Below are 23,865 nucleotides of genomic sequence, written 5' to 3' on the forward strand. Positions count from 1 at the left end.
TTTTTTCATTAGATTTATCTTATCAATGTGCTGCCTTTTCTTATACATTTCCTTGCTCTGTATTCATCAAAATCAGGGTGGTCCTCCGGTGAGCATGTGATATTTTATCTTGCTGAGCAGAAGATGCACATGCAATACTGTCAATTACACAATTTGCAGACTATTCCAGATGCAGTGCCAAACTGAAGATGATTGTGTTGAGCTTGTGACGATGCTTCCATCCAAGGAGATTTCTCTTCTTGATTAGGCCATCAAATTGATGGCTGAGGTTGTTCGAGAAGAACAGTACAATAAAATGAATGCTCACAACATTGCTATGGTGTTTGCTCCATATATGACACAGGTACATCAATCACTACCGCCCCTTTAGATTGATATAGTAGTAAACTGTATTGATTTGATGCCTATTTTGTCGAAAACTGAGTTTTGCGACCAGTATTTGACTTTGGTATCTCTCTATAAATATGCGTGACAACTTATTTTTAAGTATATTAATTTAATTTAACAGCTTTTATTTGTTTAAATTTTGGAATAATAGTCAGGTAATAGTAATACTAATTCATAGGCCTAACAAGTTCATATTAGGCCTATACTCCGGTTATTTACACAATGGAGGAGAGGGGAGAAAGATAGAGTACTGTCAATATCCATTTAGTACCCTAAACTGTTACTGCTAAATGCAGACCTGAAAACGGCGTGATAGAAAAATCAGTTAATCCTAATTTGCTTGTATTTTTGGCTGAAATCGAGCATCAGAAAGTCTTCTACTTTGATTATGACTATGTGAAATCGAACCCCTCATTACACTTTACAGTTGGAGTAACTGATTTTTCTATCACGACTTTTTCAGGTCTGCGTTTAGCAGTAACAGTAGGTGCCTCAACAGGCTGGCCCTGATTTTTCATCTCAGTTACAATATGTTGTTCATAGTCGAGGGCAGAGAACAGACTGAGGAACTTCTAGAGCAAAGACTATGATGTTGAAATAAGCCGCTTATGAAGCTGCACCACTGGTGCATGACTCAACCATGTATGTAGCCATTTTTCTGAAGGACTGCCGTAAGAAAAAAAAATTGAAACATTTATTTAATGAAATAGGAAGGTAGGAGAGAAAAATATGATTATGGAGATAACTTTGATCCTCCTTAGGCACCTACAGCTTTAAGGTTTGGTTGGGTAAGAGGCTTGGTGTTCATGCAATAGGAATCATCATTAATAATAGTTGATGTAGAGTCTGAGTCCAGTAAGTAAATGCCGATTCTTCTGGACTTTATATTGGGCAATTGTGATCCAAACATGTCATTAATAATAGTTGATGTAGAGTCTGAGTCCAGTAAGTAAATGCCGATTCTTCTGGACTTTATATTGGGCAATTGTGATCCAAACATGCAATATAGTTTGTGCTATCTGGTAGAAAATCAGCTGGTTGTAAATCTTTTTGCTATCTGTAATGAATTATATGCAATCTGACCCTTTTGCCTCTTTTTTCATGTATAATGAAACGATCTTTATTTGAAGCCCGTGAAGAACAAAATGGAATGGATATTAGCTCAGAGGTATCCCATGTTGAGGTGAGTTCCAATAAATCCTCCTTTTTCTATCAGTTCTCCTTATTTGTAGTATTGTACATTCTATGAGGTGACCTTGCATTATGCTTTGTTTTCCTGATGATCTAATTCTGTTGCCACTCTTCCCTCTTTGCATCAAGATTGCACTCATTGTTTGATACTTCGATGTATTATATGAACTCTCTTTACTATTTTGCACTATGATTGCAAAATAGTATAAAATCTTGAGTATGACATGGAATATTTAATTTCATTATCTTGTAGAAGATTTAATTATAATAATGTGCTCCAGTGGGCTTTAAGGGTGATGAGATTGAAGCTGAAGAGAAGGAATGGTCTGAAGTAAAAACAAAGCATGAACTTGCTGCTTGATTTTGGCTTCGAAGGTACTGCTGATTGCTGTCACGCTATCACCTGGCTTAAAATGGTGATGGGTAAGGGGTTTCTATCTCTTTATTACATGAAGATTTATGATTGTGAAGGTGCTGTTTTGGGTTGCTGCCATTGTTCGGAGAGTATGAGATTTGTTCTCTTTGGTGATAATGGTACGATGGATGAACCTGAGTTCTGTTGCTGGCCTTTGCTTTATTACCATATATGGCTTGTTTACTTGATATTGTGGGTTCTTTTGATTGTTGGGATTGCCTATGTAATTTTTTTCCTCTCTCATGATATATGGGCAGTTCTGATTTTGTAGTATTGAATCAGTTTTGGCTGCAAACTGACAAGGCGACTCGTCTTCTTAGGCAGATAGTCTCTATAACTAGCTTAGTATAATGCCTTCTCTTAGCCTAATTGAGAATAAATGCCTTGCTTTTCAGGTTTTCATTTAGTTTCTTTTCTAGTCTGCATCTTTGTATGTCCTTACAGATTTTGATTCCTTGATCACTTTCAGCTCGTGTGCAATGGAGCAGAGTCAATTTACTTGAAGGGGAGATATTCTGAATTTTGATATAGGATAGTGGAAAAGAGGAGAGTGAGAGAGAGCATACAACCTATAATAAACTTAAGATAGGTTTTCTTATAAGAGGTGTATGTAATACGCAACCAAATTCCCAAGCAAATAGGCAATCAAATAAATATTCTATGACCTATGCAAAACCTTTAGGGGGTGTTTGGTAAATGGGAATAATAATCCCTAATCTTTGTAAACCCATGTTTGGTTGGTGGGAATTAAAAAAAAAAAAAAAAAAAAAAAAAATGGGAGTGGGCTTGGGAATATTTAGGTTGTATTCCCTACATTTTATTACTTGGGGGGAGGAGGTAATATTTTGGGGGAAATTCACTAAATCGTTAAAAAGACAATATTACTCCTATTTTGTGGCATATGTTTTAATATGCAATATGATAATAAGGGCAATCTAGTAAATTTTGCTTTTAATCCCTCTATTATTCCCACATACCAAACATAGGATTTAAAATTTCTCAATCTTATTTCCAAAATATGCCAAACAAGGGATTGAGATTATTTCATTAATTCCCACCTATTAATTCTCATTCCCACCCTATATTTCCCAAATTCCCAATCTCATTTGCCAAACGCTCCGTTAAGGATAGGTCAGAGTTTGGGCGAATGAATGGCAGGGGATCAAATTGAAAAAATTACTGCGTAATTGAAATTTGCAAACATGTAGAAGACGAATGAGTTCTTTCGTAAAACAATCCAAAGAACAACTTATACTACGTACTCTCTCCGTCCCATATTATAGTTCTTGTTTGTGTTTTTCACGGTATTCTAGAAATAGGAGGAGAAAGTGAATAAAGTACTACGTATATTAATAAAAATGAAAAGTACAACCATAGACAAAAGTTAGAGATAGAAAGTGAAAAAAAATACAAAGCATGTGCAAAATTCAATGGTAAATTAAGAAGTACAATAAATTAAATTAAAAAAGTAAAGGTATAATGGTATTTACATACTATTCAAAAATAGAAAAAGAAACAATATTTTGAATCTCTAATATAGGAAAACAAGAAATATATTATGGGATAGGAGTATATAATTTTAGTTTAGTTAAAGAATAACTTTGAAGTAATTGTTTAGTAAACATAGCTTATAATAATCATAAACTTATTAATTAACACGTAATAAAGAAGCATTAAAAACGTTTTTCCTAAATATTTTTTGCAAAAATAGGACTGTAATTATATAAACAATATTACTACAAACTGTTCCTTTTTTTTTTCCCCTTTTGTATATATTTCAAACAACAAACTCCTTATATTTTAAATTAGGATCTTGCTTACGAACGCCCAATTTTGGATTATTTATGTCAAACAACAAATGCCTTTAATGCTTATCCAACACCCTCGTGGCGTTCGTTAGCTTTTGGCTTTAAATTAAAATAGTATATGGAGCACATTATTGAGTTAACAATTTTGGATACCGAGATATACTTAATTAAGTTATTCGTCTACTTTTCTTTTAGCCGTTTTATTATCAGTATTATTGTTCTTTATTTTTCAAATTTAAAAACTTTTTCACATATCTTTTATTTGTAATATGTTTTTTATTAAATATCGCTCTAACGATCAACAATTATACATTTAATACATCGAGTTTAATTTCACAAAATTGGGGACGCGGGCGCTCCCACAACTAGTATGTACTAAGGGCCCGTTATCTTACGTTGAAATTCAGTCCAGTTTAGTTCAGCTCCTAATTTCCTTCTCTTATAAAATATTCATTTCAGTTCAGTTCAGCTCAACTCAGTTCAATTCAGCTGAGTCCAGTCAATGAGAACATGCCCTAAATGTGAAAAACTTGTATTTTATTTAAATCGTGGCTAAGATTGAGGCAAGAGTAAGCTTATCAATCAACATCCATAATCCATTTGAATCATGTTGTGGTCTTTACGTTGCCTAGATCCAAGGAGTGTTGTAATTCCTCCATTTCAAAATCAAACATTGCAGCCATTTGATCACAAGTACTGCCAAAAGGTATTGGATTATATGTCCGCTCTTGTGCAACCTTGCAAATTCTGTCGATGAAAAATTTAAGCCACTTAGTAATACTAGTAAGATTGACATGTTACTGGTAAATGATTAAATAAAAACATTTAAGTTGAGAACATACACTTATTTGTTGATAGTGAGGTAAGGTCTATTTAGCCTTGAGTTGGTGTCAAGTCGCCAACTATTTGTGTTTCTTGATTCTAGGCAATTTTTTGAGTTTGCTATGGGTTGTTTTATGCTGATGTCAAATGAATATTAAGGGCTTGTTCTCATTGACTGAACTCAGCTGAATTGAACTAAACTGAACATAACTTATTAGAACTGAACTGAACTGAACCGAACCAAACAACTGAAATGAATATTTTTTAAGAGAAGGAAATTAAGAGTTGAACTGAACTTAGGGCCTGTTCATATTTACTTATTTTCAGTTCAGTTCAGCTCCAATCAGTTCAGTTCAGTTTAGCTCCAATCAGTTCAGTTCAGTTTCGTTCAGCTCCAATCAGTTCAGTTCAGCTCTTAATTTCCTTCTCTCATAAAATATTCATTTTAGCTTAGTTCAGTTCAGTTCAGCTCTGTTCAGTAAATATGAACATAACCTTATTAGAGCTGAACTGAACTGAACTTATTAGAGCTGAACTGAATTGAATTAAAAATAATCGTATGAAAACAGGCCCTAAATATCATATGGTCATTTTTGGTTAAATCTTGCCATAAATAGTGTTAATTGTCAAAAACATAATTTTATTGTCATCATTACTATATCAAGTGGCTAAAAAAACATACAATTACGCAAGGTTAGTTGGTATAGTACATCAAATCATATCAAATCCATCAAATTATAAAGACAGTAAATTAAGATTATAAGCCAAATAAGGTCAACTTTAATCAGATTCTAGATCAAATAAGCAAGGCAGGTATCAAACGACGATGTTTTAATCAGTCAACGGATTCATTGACTCCCATTATTTCATCAAAAAAAAAAAAAATTAAAATTAATAAAAATTAAATAAAAAATAATTAAAATATCCTTTCACTTCAAACAACAAAATTTCACTTTTGCTTTTTTCCTCGAAAAGCTGTCCCCAATCTCTCTCATCTTTCTCTCTCATATCAATCCTTATTTTCTCTCTCCTAAATCAAGATTTTGGGCTTGACCTAGCCATTGGATCGAAGGTTTGTTCAATTTTTAGATCGATTGTTTCAATTTTATTGAATTGATTTTTTTGTCGAATTTGATTGATTGAATTGTAGATTAATTTGTATTGAATTGTGATATTGTTGACTCAATTTTCGGTTTTCTGTAGTTCTGACGAAAATTAGGGTAATGATTTTGTTTAATTTCATGCGAATTTGAACATCTGATTTGCAATTTTTATTTTATTTCTTCAGAAAAGTGAAATTATGTGTTGTAGAAGTTACAGTTGCTTAAATTCTGTTGATGTGCATTTGTGCATGTTGAATTCCTTAGCTGTTTATTTAAATTTAGTGGTTAATTTTTTATTTTGAGCTGGATGAAAGAGAATGAATAAGCATATGGTAGAATTTGAAATGTTAGTGAAATTAAAAGGATTATTAGCAGATTATACCCTAATCACTTGTGTATTTGGCTCTCATTATGTGTTGCAGGATCATAGGATAGTCCTTTGCTGATTAAAATTGTCGAAATCGGAATCAACAAGTGTTATTGCTTGTTAGTATTAGTTTCTGTTTACAAAGACTTGGCGAATAATTATGCGGAGTAAAGAGTTATGTTGATGTTGTTCTGATGAAATTGGGGGAGTTCTGTTATATTCAAGATAATAAAGTAATTGCTAGCAATGGGTGTTCGCTATCTAGCAATTTCGGCGGCATGTACTGTGGTCAGCATGATAGGTCTGCAGTGCTGGACAGAAATATCGCTCGAAAAATTCAAGGCGGATGGACTTATTGGCAGTGATACCCTTTACTCAGAGAATGCTAGTCATATAATCGAGCTCCTATTGCGTTCTCATGCCACCATTACGTTGCTGGCAATATGTTTGATCAATGCATTTGTGTTATTTATTTTGAGTATTAAGGTAAAGTAATTTCATTGCACTACATTTATTTTGTTTTGTTGTGTGGGATTGACTTATTTTAAGGCATTTTTCATAATGTTATCATATTCTGAAATGTGCACTTGTGATATTACCTGATATCGGTAGATTAAGGAACTGATTTGTGTTTTCTGCTAAAAAATTTCCTAGTCATCCGTAGCTTTTATAGTACAAAATATGTTTATATTTCACAATTTTGAAAGACACAATATGTATTATACCAATATTCTTAGATATTGTCTAATGGAGTAACATATTTTATGATTTAATCCAATAATAAAACCATTTAACTTATTAGAGAAGTTTGATTTGTATGGAGATGGGTTTGGGGAGATTAGTTTTGCTCATTTAAGCATAGAAACTTGAATATTCACGGTTTTTGCTAAGTTAAGGGGTGTTTGGTTTGGGGCTTTTAACAAAGGGTAAGGGAATCAAAATGGCTCATCCCCTTACTTGTTGTTTGGTAGGACATTTCAATAATTCCCTTTACCCTCTTCATTCCCTTAATGTCTTCTACTTTGATCTGCCCTCCCCCACACACACTAAAAAAAATGGTTTTTCTATTCCCTTTCCTCAAGCTTCCTACATTACTATCAACACCACCATTACCAGTCAACCACCACCATCCTTTACTGGACCCACCACAATTCTGACCACCACCTTCCATCCTAGATCATATCGCCACCACCACTACGTCCTAACTCTAACCATTCGAAATTCAACACCTTACCCACCACAAAGCCACCCTAACCTTTGCGCACACCCGAAATTAGCCCCACCACCATGAAATTCACTTCATCCACCACGAAAAGTGCCCTATTCATCCTCAAAAACAACCATAATTATAAGAAAATTACCCAACCATCCAAAAACAACCACCAAGCAACTAGATTTAGAAGATTATTCAAAAAGAAAAGGAGAGAGAATAAAGGAGTAGCAGTGGTGGCACTAGGGGAAGGGTGCAACGGCTGAGGCGACAACTTCGGGAGGGAAGGTGCGCTAGCGGTGTGGTGGTTGTATGGTAGTTATTTTCTAAATTGGGGGTGTGGTAAATGGTTGTTAGTGACTTACAGGATTTCCTTTTGTTATTTAAAACAAACAACAATGAAAATGTAGTTTTTTTTTAAAAAAAAAAAAAAAAAAATTCTATTCACCTTGTTTCCCTTTGTTAGGCTCATTCCCTCTCCCTTTAATCCTTTATTGAACCAAAACCCCCTAAATCTATCTTATTTGAGAAATGGCATAATTTAGCATCCAATACATGAAATAATTTGATTGGTTTTTTGATACTTTTAAACTGATGTACTGACTTTTCCTTTGGAGGGGTATAATGTATAACTACACATCTAGTTTGTCTAAGATAGAGAATTATATTTTCCCTTGTATGACTAACTTCCATTAACAAGACATGTAGAGCAAAGGTGTGTGGTCAAATTTTTGGTGGCATACCATCTAAGATTGTGACATGGTAATGTTAAAATTTTGATTGACATGCTACAAATCTACACCACACTTAAGTTTAACAAGCTATACATATGTATTAACTATGTATTGTGAGAGTTGAGACATGGTGACATTAAATAGGATATGATGAATATGAGGCAGCTTTTAAAGGAATATGGGATGATCAAAGCCATTTTAATTTACTACCTGTCTCACTTGAAAATTTGCCAAGATGTACAAAACACCTATTGTGATTATGAGAGAACTAGGACTCCAAGAGTCATTATTACTAATTTTATTTTCTGTATCGGAATAATCACTTTTGGTTCATGTAGCTGACCCAATTATGGAATTAAGGCTTTGATTGATTGATTGAAGAATTACTTAAGAGCCTAGTATTTCTGAGCAAAGCCATGATTTCTAAATTAATTTCTTATGGTGTCACATCTCTCATGTCATCTTTGTTTTTTGTCAAATCAATTTTCTAGATCTTATATTTAGTGAAACCTCTAGACCAAAAAAATGACTAAATGAGACACATGTAATCATGCTGATAAACCCACTATCCCTTGTGAAAATCACTTTGAGCAGAAGTTATCAAACTATTTAAGTGACTAGATTAGATAGATTGAATACATTGAGCACGTGCTTTTTCTTATGACTAATGTAAAATCATACATTTGCATGTGCCTAGGGGTAAACGATTGAAAGTGGCTCACCCAATGTAATCTCCTAATATTGCATATTTGAGGCCATGCCATTATGCTGTCTGGTTAGATCTGGCTGATTATATAATGCTATCATCATCCATTCGATCTGGCTGATTGTTTAATGCTTTTTTCTATCTCTATCTCTCTCAATGCAGACTATATTTTTTGGAGAACTATATGCCCCTGAAACACGAAAGTTAGTGGAAAGGCTGGTCAATTATGTTATCTACAAGGTAATACTACAGTTGAGCTATTAGTTTGAACTGTTCACTGTCACTATCAGCGATTCTAATTGCTATTTTAGCCTTTTTGTGACAAAGGTTTGGGGGGTTGTTTAATGGAGGGAGACGAGTCAAAGAGTATTCTTATATAATTCTGCTAAAAGAAAAATCTAAACAGTTAAAGTTTTGAGGAAAAGGCAAGTACAGATGATTTTGGAGTCATGGTCCCTTTGCAACCAAGTCTAGTAATTTGTCAAGGGTCTTTTAAGATTTTCCATGGCCTTAAGGATGGCCTTGCATTTAATTCGACTAGGCTGCATTGTAATATATAGCTTCTGCTATGCTAAAGGCTTTAATATATAAAATAAGATTTATATAGAAAGCTGAAATCCACCGAATCTGTAAGAACAAGTAGGGCCCAAACAAGTCGTACTTGATTGGCTAATTGCTTTTCTGTAAGACTTTAAGTGTCTGTCATATTTGTTATTTGTTCCTTTAGCTAAAAATAATGTATCTCTTCTTGAAGAGTTGGTTACTTTGATTATCAGAGGTTTACATCCTTGACTCCTTGTCATTGGTCAATATTTTGTGTAGCATGAAAACATGGTTGGTGAAAGACCTTTTTCCGAACATCATTAATCCCACTGCCTCTAAAGTTTCCTTTTGAAGTACATTAATGGAATATATTGTAGTAAAAAGAGCTATTGATCCTTGAATCTTTGCTGCCAATTCCCATTATTCCCTTGTGATTTATTTTTTAATGATTCCAGGGAACATTTCTTCCATTAATCATTCCTCCAACAATAATTCAAGCCACCCTGTGGATGACATGGTTGACCGTCCTTTGTTTCCTGAAGGTTTGTCAAATACTTTCATCAATCTATCTACTTTATTTGGGTGTTAATTGTTTCTTCTGGCTGTATTTGACTTTCTTTGACTCTTATGTAGATGTTTCAAGCTTTGGCAAGAGATCGTCTTGAACGTTTGAATGCATCTCCTTCTGCTACACTTTGGACATATTTCCGTGTATATTCAGCACTATTGCTAGTTTTGGCCTTTGACTGTCTATGGTATTTCTTGACTTTATCTCTAGCGTTGTGTATTCTGTTATGCTCTATATCTTATTTTGTTGTTACTGAACTTTTGATTTGGGGTTCTTTGCTTGGCAAACAATTGAGAAAATAAGCGTACTTGGTGGTTCTCTCTCTACATGTTAGCCAAAAACAAATATTTTCTTCATAAATAACTATTGCTTTGAGATAGAGCCACAATTATTTTCACTTATGTAGTCAATGTCAACCTGGTTATTTTACTTATATTTATATTTTTTTTTTCTTTTTTTTGGGGGTTTGGGGGGGGGGGGGGTTGATTTTTTTTGCCTGTTTCATATGTCTTGTCATAGTTCATTTATATGTCATCTTCCTACGTTTAATGTTACTAATTATAAGTGATAGCAATCCATGGAACTACTGGCAGCTTTAAAAAATTGTTTAAAGTTTGCCTCATGAGCAGCCCTGAGATAAATAGGTTCATCTCTTTGCCAAAGAAATTCCAGACCTTTTTTTTTTTTTTTTTGGGGGGGGGGGGGTGAGGATAAGAGGTCATTCAGTTTGCTGCTTCTAGATGCATAGAGTGGTTACAGAACCATTTATAGTATGCAGTCATTGTTTTAAGTATTATTATACACCATTGAATTGTTTGGGATGAGGGGGGTGGGGAGGGGGATAGTTTTATCCTGGGTCCAATGTGCAATGAACCTTCACCTTTCTTCTCTGTATAGGTTATAGAATAGCTTTTTTCTTTGTTGCAATGATTCTCTTTGATTAGAATTGTATTCTCCGAAATTCCGAATCCTCTTAAAGTATACTATCCCCTGCACACCTTAATTCATTTTTATATGGTAATGCTTTTGCTCATTAAAAAGCTGTCATTTTTCATTATAACGAGAAACCCCCTTTCTATATTGATGCATTCAGGGTCAATTAACGAGATTTGTCTAGTAGTTTTGTATGCATCTTGTCTGCATCTATTCACGATGACATGATTCAGTGTCCTGAAAATAATATTATGGAGCTGATGACCGCATCCTGTCAGTTGTAGTGTAGGCATAACTGCTGAATCCATAGGGTGTATTGTACCATCATTATACTGTAATATATAGTAGTTTGCCATGTAGTAGAAATGGTTATATCTTTAAATTTTGGAAAATCTTGTCTCTAAGTATCATGTGTGTTTTATAGGATATGGTTTTGTGCGGCTGTATCTGGACCTCTGGTTTCGTCCACTTATTGGTTGTTATTCTTTGAGCCCCTCAGCATAGCTTTTGAGACACTGCAGGTATGTTGTTTCATGATTCAAATTTATCTATTCATTCAACCTTTATTAAAGCATGACACTTATTTACAAGTTTGTGTTGCATGATATACATATCTTCAGGCTATTGTGGTACATGGATTTCAGCTAATGGATATTTGGCTCCACCATTCTGCTGCTGAGACTTCTGATTCCCAAAGATCAAAGTTTTTTGATACAACTGCAGGTATTATTACTTCTTCCATTGAAGTCTCTACTGGCAATATTTTTCATGTATGGTGTTGTCCTGGGTGGTGAAAGGGTTAATTTTTATATGTGTGGTTTGAAATATCTGATTTTATGAGAGAGTGGAAGAGCTAGTAGTAACGACAAATTGAAGAGAGACCATAAATAGAACAAGGAATTATTTTGGAGTATAGTGTGCACCACCTAAATTTACTATGTAAATGCATTTTGATAATAAAGTAAATGGATAAATTAACTATTGGAAAGTTAAAATGGATTTATAAAGATCAGGATCAAGTTGCAACTAGAGTTTGTAACTAAAAAAGAGCCTTTTATATGCATGTGATCACATATTATCAGTTTATTATTTCTATATTATTTGTTTATATTTCTAATTTGGATTGAACAATACCTACTTTCTGATATATGCCTTGATCCATTGGATAAAATATTCTAAGGATTAAAATGTATATGAAAGATAAGGAGTAAAATTGTACAGAGTTCTTTACATATAATAAAATAGAAATAATCAACATTATAAAGACTGATCATTAGGTTGTTATTTGTTTTAAAAGCAGGTGGACAAATATTCACAATACTTAATTATGTAGTTCAATCCATCATAATATTAAATTTGTCAAAGTGTGCTTGGGCATGTCACAAATCTATTAGCTAGTCTATTTTTTGGAGGGTACCATATGTAAAGAGGTGTGGATTGGCATGAATAATGTGAAGTGGAAGGAGTTTCGATTTTAGGGTCAACTTCTATATTGGGACATCACTTAGCCAGACATAGATCTGGTCTTTTTCTGGAAGTTGGATTAATCTCTGTAGTAAGATTTTGGAAATTGACTAAGCAGTGCTCTCACTACAAATACAAGTTGGTGAACTTTAGAAATATAGGTTTCTTATTTATTTGTTGAATATTATCTATTAAATCTTGGCTTTTAAGCAAGAATTCTCTGTGTTTTGTTGTACTTGATGATTTTTTGCTAAGTCATCATTGTATATTTGTAGCTTTGTTTTTATTTATATGAGAGAACTCCTGCAGGTTCTTTGTGGGAATGGAAAAGCAATGTTGTTCGAAATATGGGGTTTTTCCTCGATATGATGACACTTTTAATGGCCCTTGGTCATTATGTGCTAATTTGGTGGCTCCATGGCATGACATTCCATCTTGTAGATGCAATCCTTTTCCTGAACATTCGTGTATGTGTTTGATCAGTCCTTGATGGCTCACTTTTAATTTTAGCACATGACTCGTTATAATCCTTTTCTATGCTGCTTTGCAGGCTTTACTAAGTGCAGTTGTAAAGCGTATTAAAGGATTTGTCAAATTAAAGATAGCTTTAGGTGCACTTCACGAGGCACTTCCTGATGCGACAACAAAGGAAATACAATCATATGATGATGAATGTGCCATCTGTAGGGCAAGTGCCTCTTTCACTAAATTTTTCCCCTTCTGGCTTCTGCCTATTGACTATCTCTCTCATTCATGCTACATCTTCTTCTTTTCATTTGTTTGTGACTTTATAGTTGTTTGAACTTCTTTATTACTAATGTTTAATGATCTCATGTTGTCTTCGTTGGATATCAACAGGAACCAATGGCAAAGGCTAAAAGGCTTCCTTGCAATCACCTTTTCCATCTTGCTTGTTTGAGATCTTGGTATGTTTATTGCCAGGCTTGTAGACTCATTTTACTCTCCTTTTTAATGCCTAGTAAAGTTTGATGCTGGAGCTGAAAGTGATTCTTTTATACCAGGTTGGATCAAGGACTTAATGAGGTCTATTCATGTCCTACCTGTCGGAAACCCCTTTTTGTTGGAAGATCTGAAAGTGAGGCAAGCTCTCATACTAGAGTAGTTTCAAGTGATGAGCAGCTTGCACGACAACTAAGCTCAGGAGTTGATCCGGTGAATGCTGGAGGTGTAGGAGTTTTCCCTAACCAAAACCAAATTTCTCCGGAAGTTAATCCTTGGAGGTTTGATTTTCACTGCTCTTTGTTTTGTTCTTTAATTTCTTTGCAATATGCATGACCTTTTAAGATTAACTTTAAGATTCTGTCAACATATTGTTAGATTCTATATCTCCATTTTTGGGAGCCATGTTTTTCTACGTAGTGGGGCTAATGTGCAATATACCTTGTTTTGTCGGCTAGAAGCTCCATGGTTGCAAGGCCGCCAAATTTGCTCTGTAGCATGGATATGCATGAATGCAGCAAAAAATTGCATTGCATACAGTGCACATTTCTTATCTAATTATTGCTTTTTCATGGTGTAACAATCTCTAACCTCTGGCCTCCTTACCTAAAAGAAAAATATAGATTTAGAAGAAAATAGAAGAAGACTTTACCACTAGCATAGAAATCTTAAATCTCATCTAACGACTTTTATTACCATCATGTTTCTAAAACTATGTCTTCTTTTGGTATAGAGGAGCAGGAGCAGATTCAAGTTGGTTACAGCCTTGGCCAAGTCAGGGTCTTGATGGAGCTGGCCCATCAACTGCCATTAGATCTGCTGGGTTGGGGAGGGTCCAGATGATGATGCGACACCTTGCTTCTGTTGGAGAAAACTATGCCCAGACTGCACTTGAAGATACTTCGTGGAGCCTTTGGCCAACAAACTCTTCTCAGGCAACAACATCCAGTACAGCATTTCCCCCTGCTGCACACAGATACCCTGCAACAAGTGTTTCTGCACATAGGAGGACTGCCTCCCGTCCTGCTAATGACAGCATTGCAAACTTACTTGCCATGGCAGAAACTGTAAGGGAGGTGCTTCCTCACATCCCTGATGAAATGATTTTCCAGGTATAAATTCTCTTGATGTACATATGTACTATCATTATCTTTGCTAATGCTTGTAAATCGAGACCTGGCAAAGCTGAAAGCTGATACAACCTGAGCCCATCCAAAATTTATGTTGTGTTGAACACTTTTTTGACATGAAATACAGATAACTGATGTAGAAGTTGGACAACTGAAAAATGGTTTTGACCAAAATTTAACCTGAAACTGACTTGCCTGAACATGAAATCATTGACCTAATCAATCCTCTTGACAATTCTGGTTGTAAATGCATATCCTTTTATGGCTTACGCTTTGGGTAGGACTTCTTCAGTCATATCTGGAAATTCAGTTTGCCTCTGTAAATATTTTTTATCCCCAGTAGTTAGTAATACATGAATGCCCCAAGGAGGCAAGGATGCCATATCCATGAATAATTTTGAACAAGATAAATCCATAGCTTTTTAATTAAATTTGAAAGCATGTCACCTTACTAGTGCCCCTACTAACATAATGAGATTGAATTTGGATTCTGTTTAAGATATTATTTTAAAGAGAGGGTGGGTGTTATAGAGCCAAGGTAGCAGTGTGAACAGGACATGATCCTAGGTTTGGGAACTTTGGGTATAGCTGAAAGTTGATAATTGCTGATTAAATGTTAATCCCTTGCACCAAGCTGGAGATCTTGTGTTTCTTACATTTTTGTTTAGTTTAGATCATTGTATTATTTTTATTTTGATAATGCCATTATGCTCTTCCAACATTGCTCATCTAATTTCCCTTTTATGACATTATGACTTGTGTGAGGTCAAAACACTGGTTTGTGGGCATCTAGTATATCGGACAAATAATTATCTAAGCTAATGAACAGTATCACTCTAAAGGGCCAGAACCCTATTTCAGAATACAACCACCTATCTTCCTGTGTATTACACAAACAAGGTGGGATTATGCTAGTAGCTAGACTCCTAGTGGAGATTTGCCTTGTGTGAATACACTGTCCTTGAGATAAGCTTAGCTGATTGGTGTTTCCTATGTCTATTTTATTTAGTTAGCAGAACTTGGATGTGAAATAATGTGTACGTTGAGGTGAGAAAGGAGGTTTTTTGTCTTAATGGTAAGAGAAATGTAGCTTAGCACAAATTTTCCAGTTGGTATAAACTACTAATTTTATTGATTAAATAGTAATTATATAAAGGAAAAATTTGTAAATTACCACCTAAATAGCAGACTTATTTTGAAATTACCACCCGTTAATTTATTTATTTTATTTTTATTTTACCACCTCTTAAATTAAAAACGCATTTATTTTCCCACCCTTTTCATAAATCCGGTGGCTTTTCCGTTAGTGAGCCCCACCTTTTTTTTTTTTTTCCTGTTTTCTCGATTTCACCCTCTCACTATTCTATAGCATTCAACTAAACCCTTCCCTCTTTCAATTTCTTCATTAAATCTCTGAAAAATCATCTATCTTCTCCCTCTTTCTTCATAAATTCTCTGTAAAATGTTCAAGCACCCTCAAAATTATTAAATTGAAACCCTAATTTTTGTTTTTTCTGCAAAATAATTACTGTCATGGAGAAGGAGAATTAAGTGAGAAAAGAAGAATTTGTGTGAAGAACCCCAACTCATGAAATCCCCCAATTACCCCCAATCAATTTGTGCGAAGAGCCCTAATTTATGAAATCCCCCAATTTCCCCCAATTAATTTGTGCGAAGAACCCTAATTTATGCAATCCCCTAATTTTCCCCAATTACAATGTGCGCAAAACCCTAATTTTAAAATAGAATTGAGGATACCTGATTGCAAACTGAGCGTCTGCACTTGTGGGAGATTTGTCTTTAAATACAAGTTAGTAAAATCGTGAGAATTTGGGGTAGGAACAACTAATTGAGTTTGAGAAAATGTTTTATAGATTTTTTTTTTTTTTTTTTTTTTTGGGGGGGGGGGAATAGTAATGAAGGCTCAATATAGCCGTTAATAGCCATTATGTGGGTCCCAGTGACGGAAAGTTCACCTAATTTTAAAAAAATGGTGGGAATCTGAGTACTTTTAATTTAAGGGGTGGTAAAATAATTTTATTTTTAATGGGTGGTAATTTCAAAATAAGTCTGTTATTTGGGTGGTAATTTACAAATTTTCCTTACATAAATTACCATGACCTCTTAAAATATGATTACTCCTTTCCTTGAGTAATGTTTATTGTTGTAAAAATGTTATATAACAAATAGGAGAATTATAATTTTTCATTTTTTTAAAGCCCTGCACAGCTAAGGAATCTTGGTTGTAATTACCCTAGTTGTGCAATTCTCATTCTCCCTCCATTGTAGGTGAGGTTATTTTGGGGAGCTCCTAATTCAATGATATTCGGCTACTATGTTAGCAAAGGATGAACTTTTACTACCTTGCTGAAATCCAGTGATGGCATTTTAGGATACAGAGAGTAATTCATTTTTTGTGTGGAATTTGTTACTGGTTAGAAATTTCCTAGGGAATAAGAATAAGTAAGGGACCTTTATCAATAGGGTTAATGGAAACAATGATCTGGATTTCTTCACAAGATTTGATTGTTTTTTCTGTATACTTTTCCATGTGCTCATATCTCTGTCTCTCAGAGTCTTTCTTCATGAGTCCATGAAAATGTGGAAGATAAAGGCTACTTCCACCAAGACATTCTTGTAGTTTGGAAGCTGAAAAGGTCTTTTTGAAAATTTGTTTGCACTTTATAGGAATCTAATGTCTATATTAAACAGGTTTAAGAAAATTATATTACTATATCTGTTGTAAATTGTTTTAGGAGGGTAAAAATGATTCCAAATAGTAGACACGTTGATAAGGATACCAATCTGAAACACCAAAATTGGCTACAATCTGATCCACCCCTTTCCTGGCTCCCATTAAAAGCCAGCTATAGGGTAGGGATCCAAGCTTGGACTACTTCTATGTCATCACTTGACCGAAGTAGTCATGGGCAGAAATTATAGGTCAATATTGCACACTTCTTCTTTTGACAGTTGCCTAACCCTTTTGTAAATATGCCAGGACCTGCAACAAACAAACTCTGTCTCTGTGACTGTTAATAACCTTCTTCAGATGTGATACTGGATATTATTCTGCACAATAAGCCTTCCTGGTCCACAAATGTTTTGCGGACTGTGTGATGACACAAGGCAATGGAAACTCAGAGAATTTTCTGAGTATGTTGAAACTGCTGTCTGTCCTGCCGGATTCTGTACATAGTGGCACATATTACCAATGACGACAATGTCACCTAGGAGTATTGGTAATGAGAACATTGTAAAAGCATCATGTATATTCCCTTATAACGGTCTTTATTATCGCACATAGACCAAATAGAAAGTGTTTTTGATTTTGGTCTCGCAACAAAGAGATTCCAGATGCATCTGTGGAACTGCGGCAGTTTTGTATGAGTATGTATATTCTCATTGTAGTTGTACATGCAGAATTTCTCTTGAAGATGTAACAGGCTAGTGGCTTTATTTTAATTCTTAATATATACTTCATATATGTTGTATTTGATCTGTTGATCACTTCATAGTTGCTGCATGTATGGTTTACATGGTGGCTGTCGGTCCATAATGCTCTTGCAATACAGTGGTACTCCGTGCCCATAGTGACATATCACGCATGCCGATGCAAAACTTTGACTAATAATATTTTAATTATCAATAACTATAAATTATAACAATAGTATATTAATAATTTACTATTCGAGACAACTTCAACAAGTACCTATAAAACTATATTATTTCTTATGTATATTTCACAAACATTGGTTAAATTATGTTTCATGAATAGTGCTAAAATCTCCAATAGGACACTTTAAAAAAATCAGGTTTTTTTTTTTTTTTTTGTTTTTTTTTGTTTTTTTTTTGGGTACATTCTACCATCACCTTACATCTTGATGCTGCTGAGTGCTGATCAGAGGATCTAAAAAGCTCAGATATCACTTATTGCATTGGTTCTGGTGTATTATACTTCGTATTTTTTTTACTGAAAAAACCAGCACTAATTTATCCCTATGACTTGACACTAATATGAAGTTTGGGCATTATTGTACGGGACATTCTTTAAGAAAGGCAGTACGTGGTTACTCCTTGGCCTTGCCCCTTTTCCTAGAAATTGTTTTAGTGGTAGTCCCACTAGACCAGTGAAACAACGGTAACAATCAGGAAAGAAAAAGTCAAATTTGTGGAGCCATTGATACTCTTACTTTAGATGAAAATATAGCACTACCTTGTCTCCTTTTGCTACAAGATATCAACGATAAGAAAAATGATTGGTCCAAATTATGACAGTGAAGCACTACCTTATCTCCTTTTGCTACAAGATATCAACGATATGATTTAATGTAGAGCTTGCAACCATTATTTTATTCTTTCACATCTTTTTTTTCAAAAAAAAAAAAAAAAAATGGATATTGTTGGCACAGTTCTATCAGCTGCTCAAACTCTGCTTACAGCTTTGCAGTGTTCAGAGCTTCAAGAGATCCTTTCATCCTTTGGCTACAAATCCCAGCTTGATGATCTCCGACGCACTGTTTCTGCTGTCAATGCTGTGCTTCTTGATGCAGAGGCCAAGCAGGAGCTCTCCCATGAAGCACAACATCGGCTCAGGGAGCTCAAGGATGCCGTCTTTTAATCTCGAGTCTCAATTGAAAAGTTGTTTCAGCTATTGTGCGTTGTTTCCTAAGGATTATAGGATAAAAAAGAAGAAGCTAATATGGCTCTGGATGGCACAAGGCTATATTGTCCCGTCAGATGGTCGAAGCATAGAAGATGTTGCCGAGGAATATTTTTCAATTTTGTTGCAACGATGTTTCTTTCAAGACGTAAAAATATATGAATATGATGATACTACGGTTTTTAAGATACACGATCTCATGCACGATGTTGCTCAAATGGTAACCAAACAGGAGATTTGTGCAACAGATAACTTAGAAGGCAACAGATAACTTGAATAATAAACTTCGCCATCTGTCTGTTAACACAAACAAAGATGCAAGATGTTCATTAGACATGTCCCATATTCGAACGTATCTCTCTGGTGGCTACCAGCATCAAGATGTTAAGGCATGAATGGCTAATTGCAATTTTATAGTGAGTGGTGAAGGGAGTGATTCAACTACGAAGCAATGGTTTGATGGACTAGAAGATCTTAAGGCTATGAACAACCTCAAAAGTGTTCTTTATATCCAGTTCAAGTGGCCTAAATATGCCGTTAAGGTAGATGACGGCAGAAGTGAAGGACAATATCTAAGTAGGAAGGAACATCTCAATGGCGTTACCTTTCGTTTTTGTCATCAGGAGGTAGATGGAGGTGTGGATACTGAGGAAGCAACAAGATTTATGGATGAGCTGCAACCACATTCGAATCTCGAGCGATTAGAAGTAAGGGGGTACCGTGGTGTGAAAATGCCTAGTTGGATAACCCTCATTCCAAAGCTTGTACGTATTGATCTTGTGGATTGCAAGGAGTTGGAGTTCATGCCGCCGTGTCTGGGAAACTTGCGGCATCTCGAAGAACTCTTGCTTGAGAATTTGCCCAAGTTAGAGTGCATAGAGATAATTCCATCAGGTTTCAGATCAGAATGTGATCAAGAATTATCAATCTTTCCCTCCTTGAAACTCCTTGTTTTGTGGGGTTTGCCGAAGTTGAAAGCATTGGGAGATGATCTTCATCTCCTTGAAGATAACAAAAACATGCAATTATGTCTCTCTGAACTGACAATACAGGGATGCCCAGAGTTGACAAGTATTCCGTTGTGTCTCAAGGTGGATGATTTATGGTTATACAGGTTCAATAAAAGACTGAAAATATTACAAACAAAGAGGGATGAAAAAATAGGTGAGGTTCCTCCGTCATTGTTTGGTCCTGAAAATTCGAGTAAAAGTAGTAGTATTCCTACGTTAAAGCATGTGAGGATAGACAATGTGATGTGGTTGAAATCTCTTCCCATGGTGGCTTGAAAGTTTATCATTTGCAAATGTTGTGGGGGAGTTGGAGAGCTTTGAAGAATTAGAGGAGGTGTTTTGCAACTGCTCGTCTTCTCTGCAATCCTTGCGTTTTTATGGGTGTGAAAGACTAAGGAGTGTTTGTGGAGGATTAGAGCATCTCACTGCCTTAAAGGAGTTATCGATAGGCGGCAATTGTCCCAATGTGAGGCTATCAGAAGAGACAGAGGATTGCAGGCCATGGCGATCCCTTCATCACTCCCTCCGGAAGTTGGAATTTAAGAGTCTCCCACAGCTAGTGAGTCTGCCAGATTGGATGCAATCCTTGGCTGCCCTCGAAGCCCTTCAAATTTGGGATTGCAAAAGACTCGAATCAATACCGGATTGGATGCCCAAACTCACCTCTCTGAAACAACTTAACGTCAAGAGGTGTTCAGAAAGCCTGGTGAGTAGATGTCAAAAAGATCCCCCCCGGGGAGGATTGGCCTTACATTAAACACATCCCCAGCATTGATGACTAAACAATACACTTGATATTTTCTAGATGGGTAAGTCACTCGGTCTTATGCTGATTTGTTATGAGTTTTCTCAGCTGTTACAAGTTTTCCAAAATTGTTATAAGTTTGCCAAAATTGCCAAAACAGTAATTCTGCTTTAAATGGTTATATATTTGTTACATATTTCAAGAAAATCAAGGATGAAATTTTACAATTGAAAATCCATCATACGGAGTAATAAACATAACAATTAAAATTTATATGCTCTATTAAATGCTGTATTAGAATCAAGCTCTCCATTTCAGTTTTACTGATACATTTTAGTTATTATGTTATTATTACATCTTTGTCCAGATTAAATGCCACAATACTTGTTCAAATTACGCTAATAATAAAAATGTTAATGGAAAATCAGACAAAGAGAGTACTTATTATAGTGCACGTTCCGTATGTAGGATGTTCACTACTTAGTATTGTACATTGTGCAGGTACTAAAGGGGTTTAGAAATTCGCTGGTACAAGGGTAACAAGGCTGGTTTGACGGAGAATATCAGAATATCAATCTACACATTGTGTTCTCTCCCTAAGATATGTATATGTACTCCGTTTTATGTAAAATAATTATTTACAAACTTTTTATTGGATTCCTAATATATTCCATAATTAGAACTCTTGTTGTAATATATATTGATTGATGAAATTTACTCAAATCACGAGGTTTTTCATTATTAAAAGAACAACTGTATATCTAAAATCCAGCATACAAGCAGCAAGCTAAATGTTCCAACTAAACATATTGCTATATATTTTATTGCTTTATTATAGACCTTGTGTTTTGTGGCATAATTTGCGGCTTGTTTCATATTTTCTTGTTACAGTCGACAGTCATTGTATTGTTTATGGTTAAAACTTAAAACCTCGTAGAATGTTTAACCATTTATAGTCAAAATCTTAAGCCTAACTCATTTGAATCCCAATGTTCTTTTGATTAATGTGATATGGGCTGGGAAGAGGACTCATGAAACCCGATCTGTTCGTTCCTCATAAGAGATTCAATTTATCGGATTAATTCGTACGTCAAGATTAATGTGTTACGAAGTACTAAATACAAATGAGGTAAAAAGAATTTAATCTATGTATTTGGTTTCAAGACTACCAACATTTAAAACTCTAAGCAACTAATCTAAATGACATTCACCATCAAATTATATAATCAATGGAAAATCATTTATTAGCTTTTCTTTAATCTGTATTATAAAAAATAAATAAAATAGCAGCCAAATTTATTTCAACTTTCAAGCCTCATCTAAGGGCACAAAGGGGTTGCTCACTCCAACGCAATGTACCAAACTTTTTCAAGGCATACTTTCTAACCTTGTTCCCTAATTAAACTAGATTAGAACACAAACACTATAATAAGTTTCAATATATATGTTTCAATATATATAGGGCTTTTTGTCAAAAACTACCTATTAAAAGCCATTTTTTGTGAGAAACTACCTAATAAAAAAAAATGTTGTAAGAAACTACCTATTAAAATAAAATGTTGTAAAAGACTACTTTTTCACCAGATTTTCACCGTTAGCTAGTTTTTCTGGCGTTGACCACCTACTTGCCAATCACGTGAACTTTTAAAACCTTTATTTTTCCATGCCTCACCAACAATGCCACCTATCATGTGACTAGCCGAGCATATAGGGTCAACGCCTTGAACGCTGAAGACATTAGTCAAAGACAAAAATTTTAGTTGTAATTATTTTTATAATCATATGTTTGTTATTCTCTTTTTAACTAAAAAGGTATGATATGATATACTTCGTATAAGTACTACGTACATGATTTATTCATATACTGTAAGGTAGCCCAGGTGTCACGGTCCGGGAGTTTGGACCCCGAAACGTGCGGCGCGCTCTAGCTTTTTGGCGGCAAGAACGCTAGCCTTGAGCGGAAGAGGGGCTTGTGAGCACAAAGCAACACAAGCGGGCAATAGAATCTCAGGAGCACTCACGTCTATCTGGGCGACGGAGTGCGGGTGGTCGGGGCTTGTGACGGCCGATACTTCAAAGCGGGCACAAGCGGGTCCGAACCACGAGTCCTTAGCGCATCAAGTTGGGTTGAAGGGGAGCTAATATGCAAGTAAGACACAATATCTATAAAGGTCTAACAACAAACAAGCATAAAAGCAAGGCAACACTTGGTAGAAGGCTTCAAGATTTCATTAATCATTCGCCCTCTAAAGAGCTTTAAATGACATACAAGGAGAATCCCTAGTGAACACTGATCTGACAGTAACACAATAATGGGACCTCAAGCTAAGAAAACATAACCTAAACTCTAGGAAAGCACTTAAATGGAATCTAATACATCAAAAGGAGTTGTATTCTAACATCCTCCCCCACTTAAGCTGTCGACGACCTCGTCGACTTACAAAAGTTACAATCAAAATTAGAAAACCCTAAACTATCTCAAGTTTCGGATGCGCCGTTGGTGCGGCTATCTTCTGGAATCTTATCTGACTCTTGAGCTGGATCTTCTTTGTTGACGAGGAGCTTGTCTCTAGAGTCGCTCGGCTTGAACATCTTGTTGAGAGCTTCATCTCTAAATTTCCTCCTGGGAGTGGAATCTGTTGAATTAAGGGGGACAGCTGCTTCCACCATCATCTGTTGGGGAGCTGCTTCCTTGAGACTGTGGTGGAAAGCTTCAAGTTGTGGCTGGTGCCTCTTGGGTGACCATTTTCTTTGTAATCCCTTGCACGCGCCCTGCGTTGTTTGCTCAACCACTGTTTTTCCTCCCTCTTGGGAGGTTCTTCTTTGGTGTCTCTTTGGTGTCTCTGGGCTCGTCGCTCTTTGCTTCGAACCTTGTGACTGATTCTGGTTTTCTCGGGTGTGTATCTGGGATGTTGCCAACTCCATGGGCTTCATCTCCCGCTTCTCTGGGTTTCTGGTGCGAGCTTGTTTCTTCGATGTTGCCTTCTTCTCAGGCTCCATCACTCGCATTGCCGAAAGATATCGGACTTCTGGTTCTCCTTGAGGTGCTATCATTCTCATAGCACTCAGGCGTCGTATGGAACCCATCCTATATGTGGGCTCCTCA

At 35.5% G+C, this 23,865-nt stretch overlaps 1 protein-coding gene and 1 long non-coding RNA gene across 2 annotated transcripts; both read left to right on the forward strand.

Moving 5' to 3' along the window:
* Positions 1 to 514: 514 nt before the first annotated feature.
* On the forward strand, positions 515 to 2,768 carry LOC110689360. The gene is made up of 2 exons (XR_002504900.1): positions 515 to 1,570; positions 1,860 to 2,768. It is a non-coding gene; the product is annotated as an uncharacterized LOC110689360 (long non-coding RNA).
* Positions 2,769 to 5,540: 2,772 nt separating this feature from the next.
* On the forward strand, positions 5,541 to 17,840 carry LOC110689361 (E3 ubiquitin protein ligase RIN2-like). The gene is made up of 13 exons (XM_021866139.1): positions 5,541 to 5,695; positions 6,149 to 6,579; positions 8,906 to 8,983; positions 9,742 to 9,828; positions 9,920 to 10,041; positions 11,212 to 11,308; positions 11,408 to 11,510; positions 12,561 to 12,718; positions 12,802 to 12,939; positions 13,110 to 13,177; positions 13,274 to 13,492; positions 13,945 to 14,323; positions 17,343 to 17,840. Exons 2-13 carry the CDS (start codon positions 6,340 to 6,342, stop codon positions 17,397 to 17,399), a joined length of 1,746 nt encoding a protein of 581 aa, XP_021721831.1. The 5' UTR covers positions 5,541 to 5,695; positions 6,149 to 6,339; the 3' UTR covers positions 17,400 to 17,840.
* Positions 17,841 to 23,865: the final 6,025 nt, after the last annotated feature.

The sequence above is a fragment of the Chenopodium quinoa genome, unplaced genomic scaffold (assembly GCF_001683475.1).
Source record: "Chenopodium quinoa cultivar QQ74 unplaced genomic scaffold, ASM168347v1, whole genome shotgun sequence".
Classification (NCBI taxonomy): domain Eukaryota; kingdom Viridiplantae; phylum Streptophyta; class Magnoliopsida; order Caryophyllales; family Amaranthaceae; genus Chenopodium; species Chenopodium quinoa.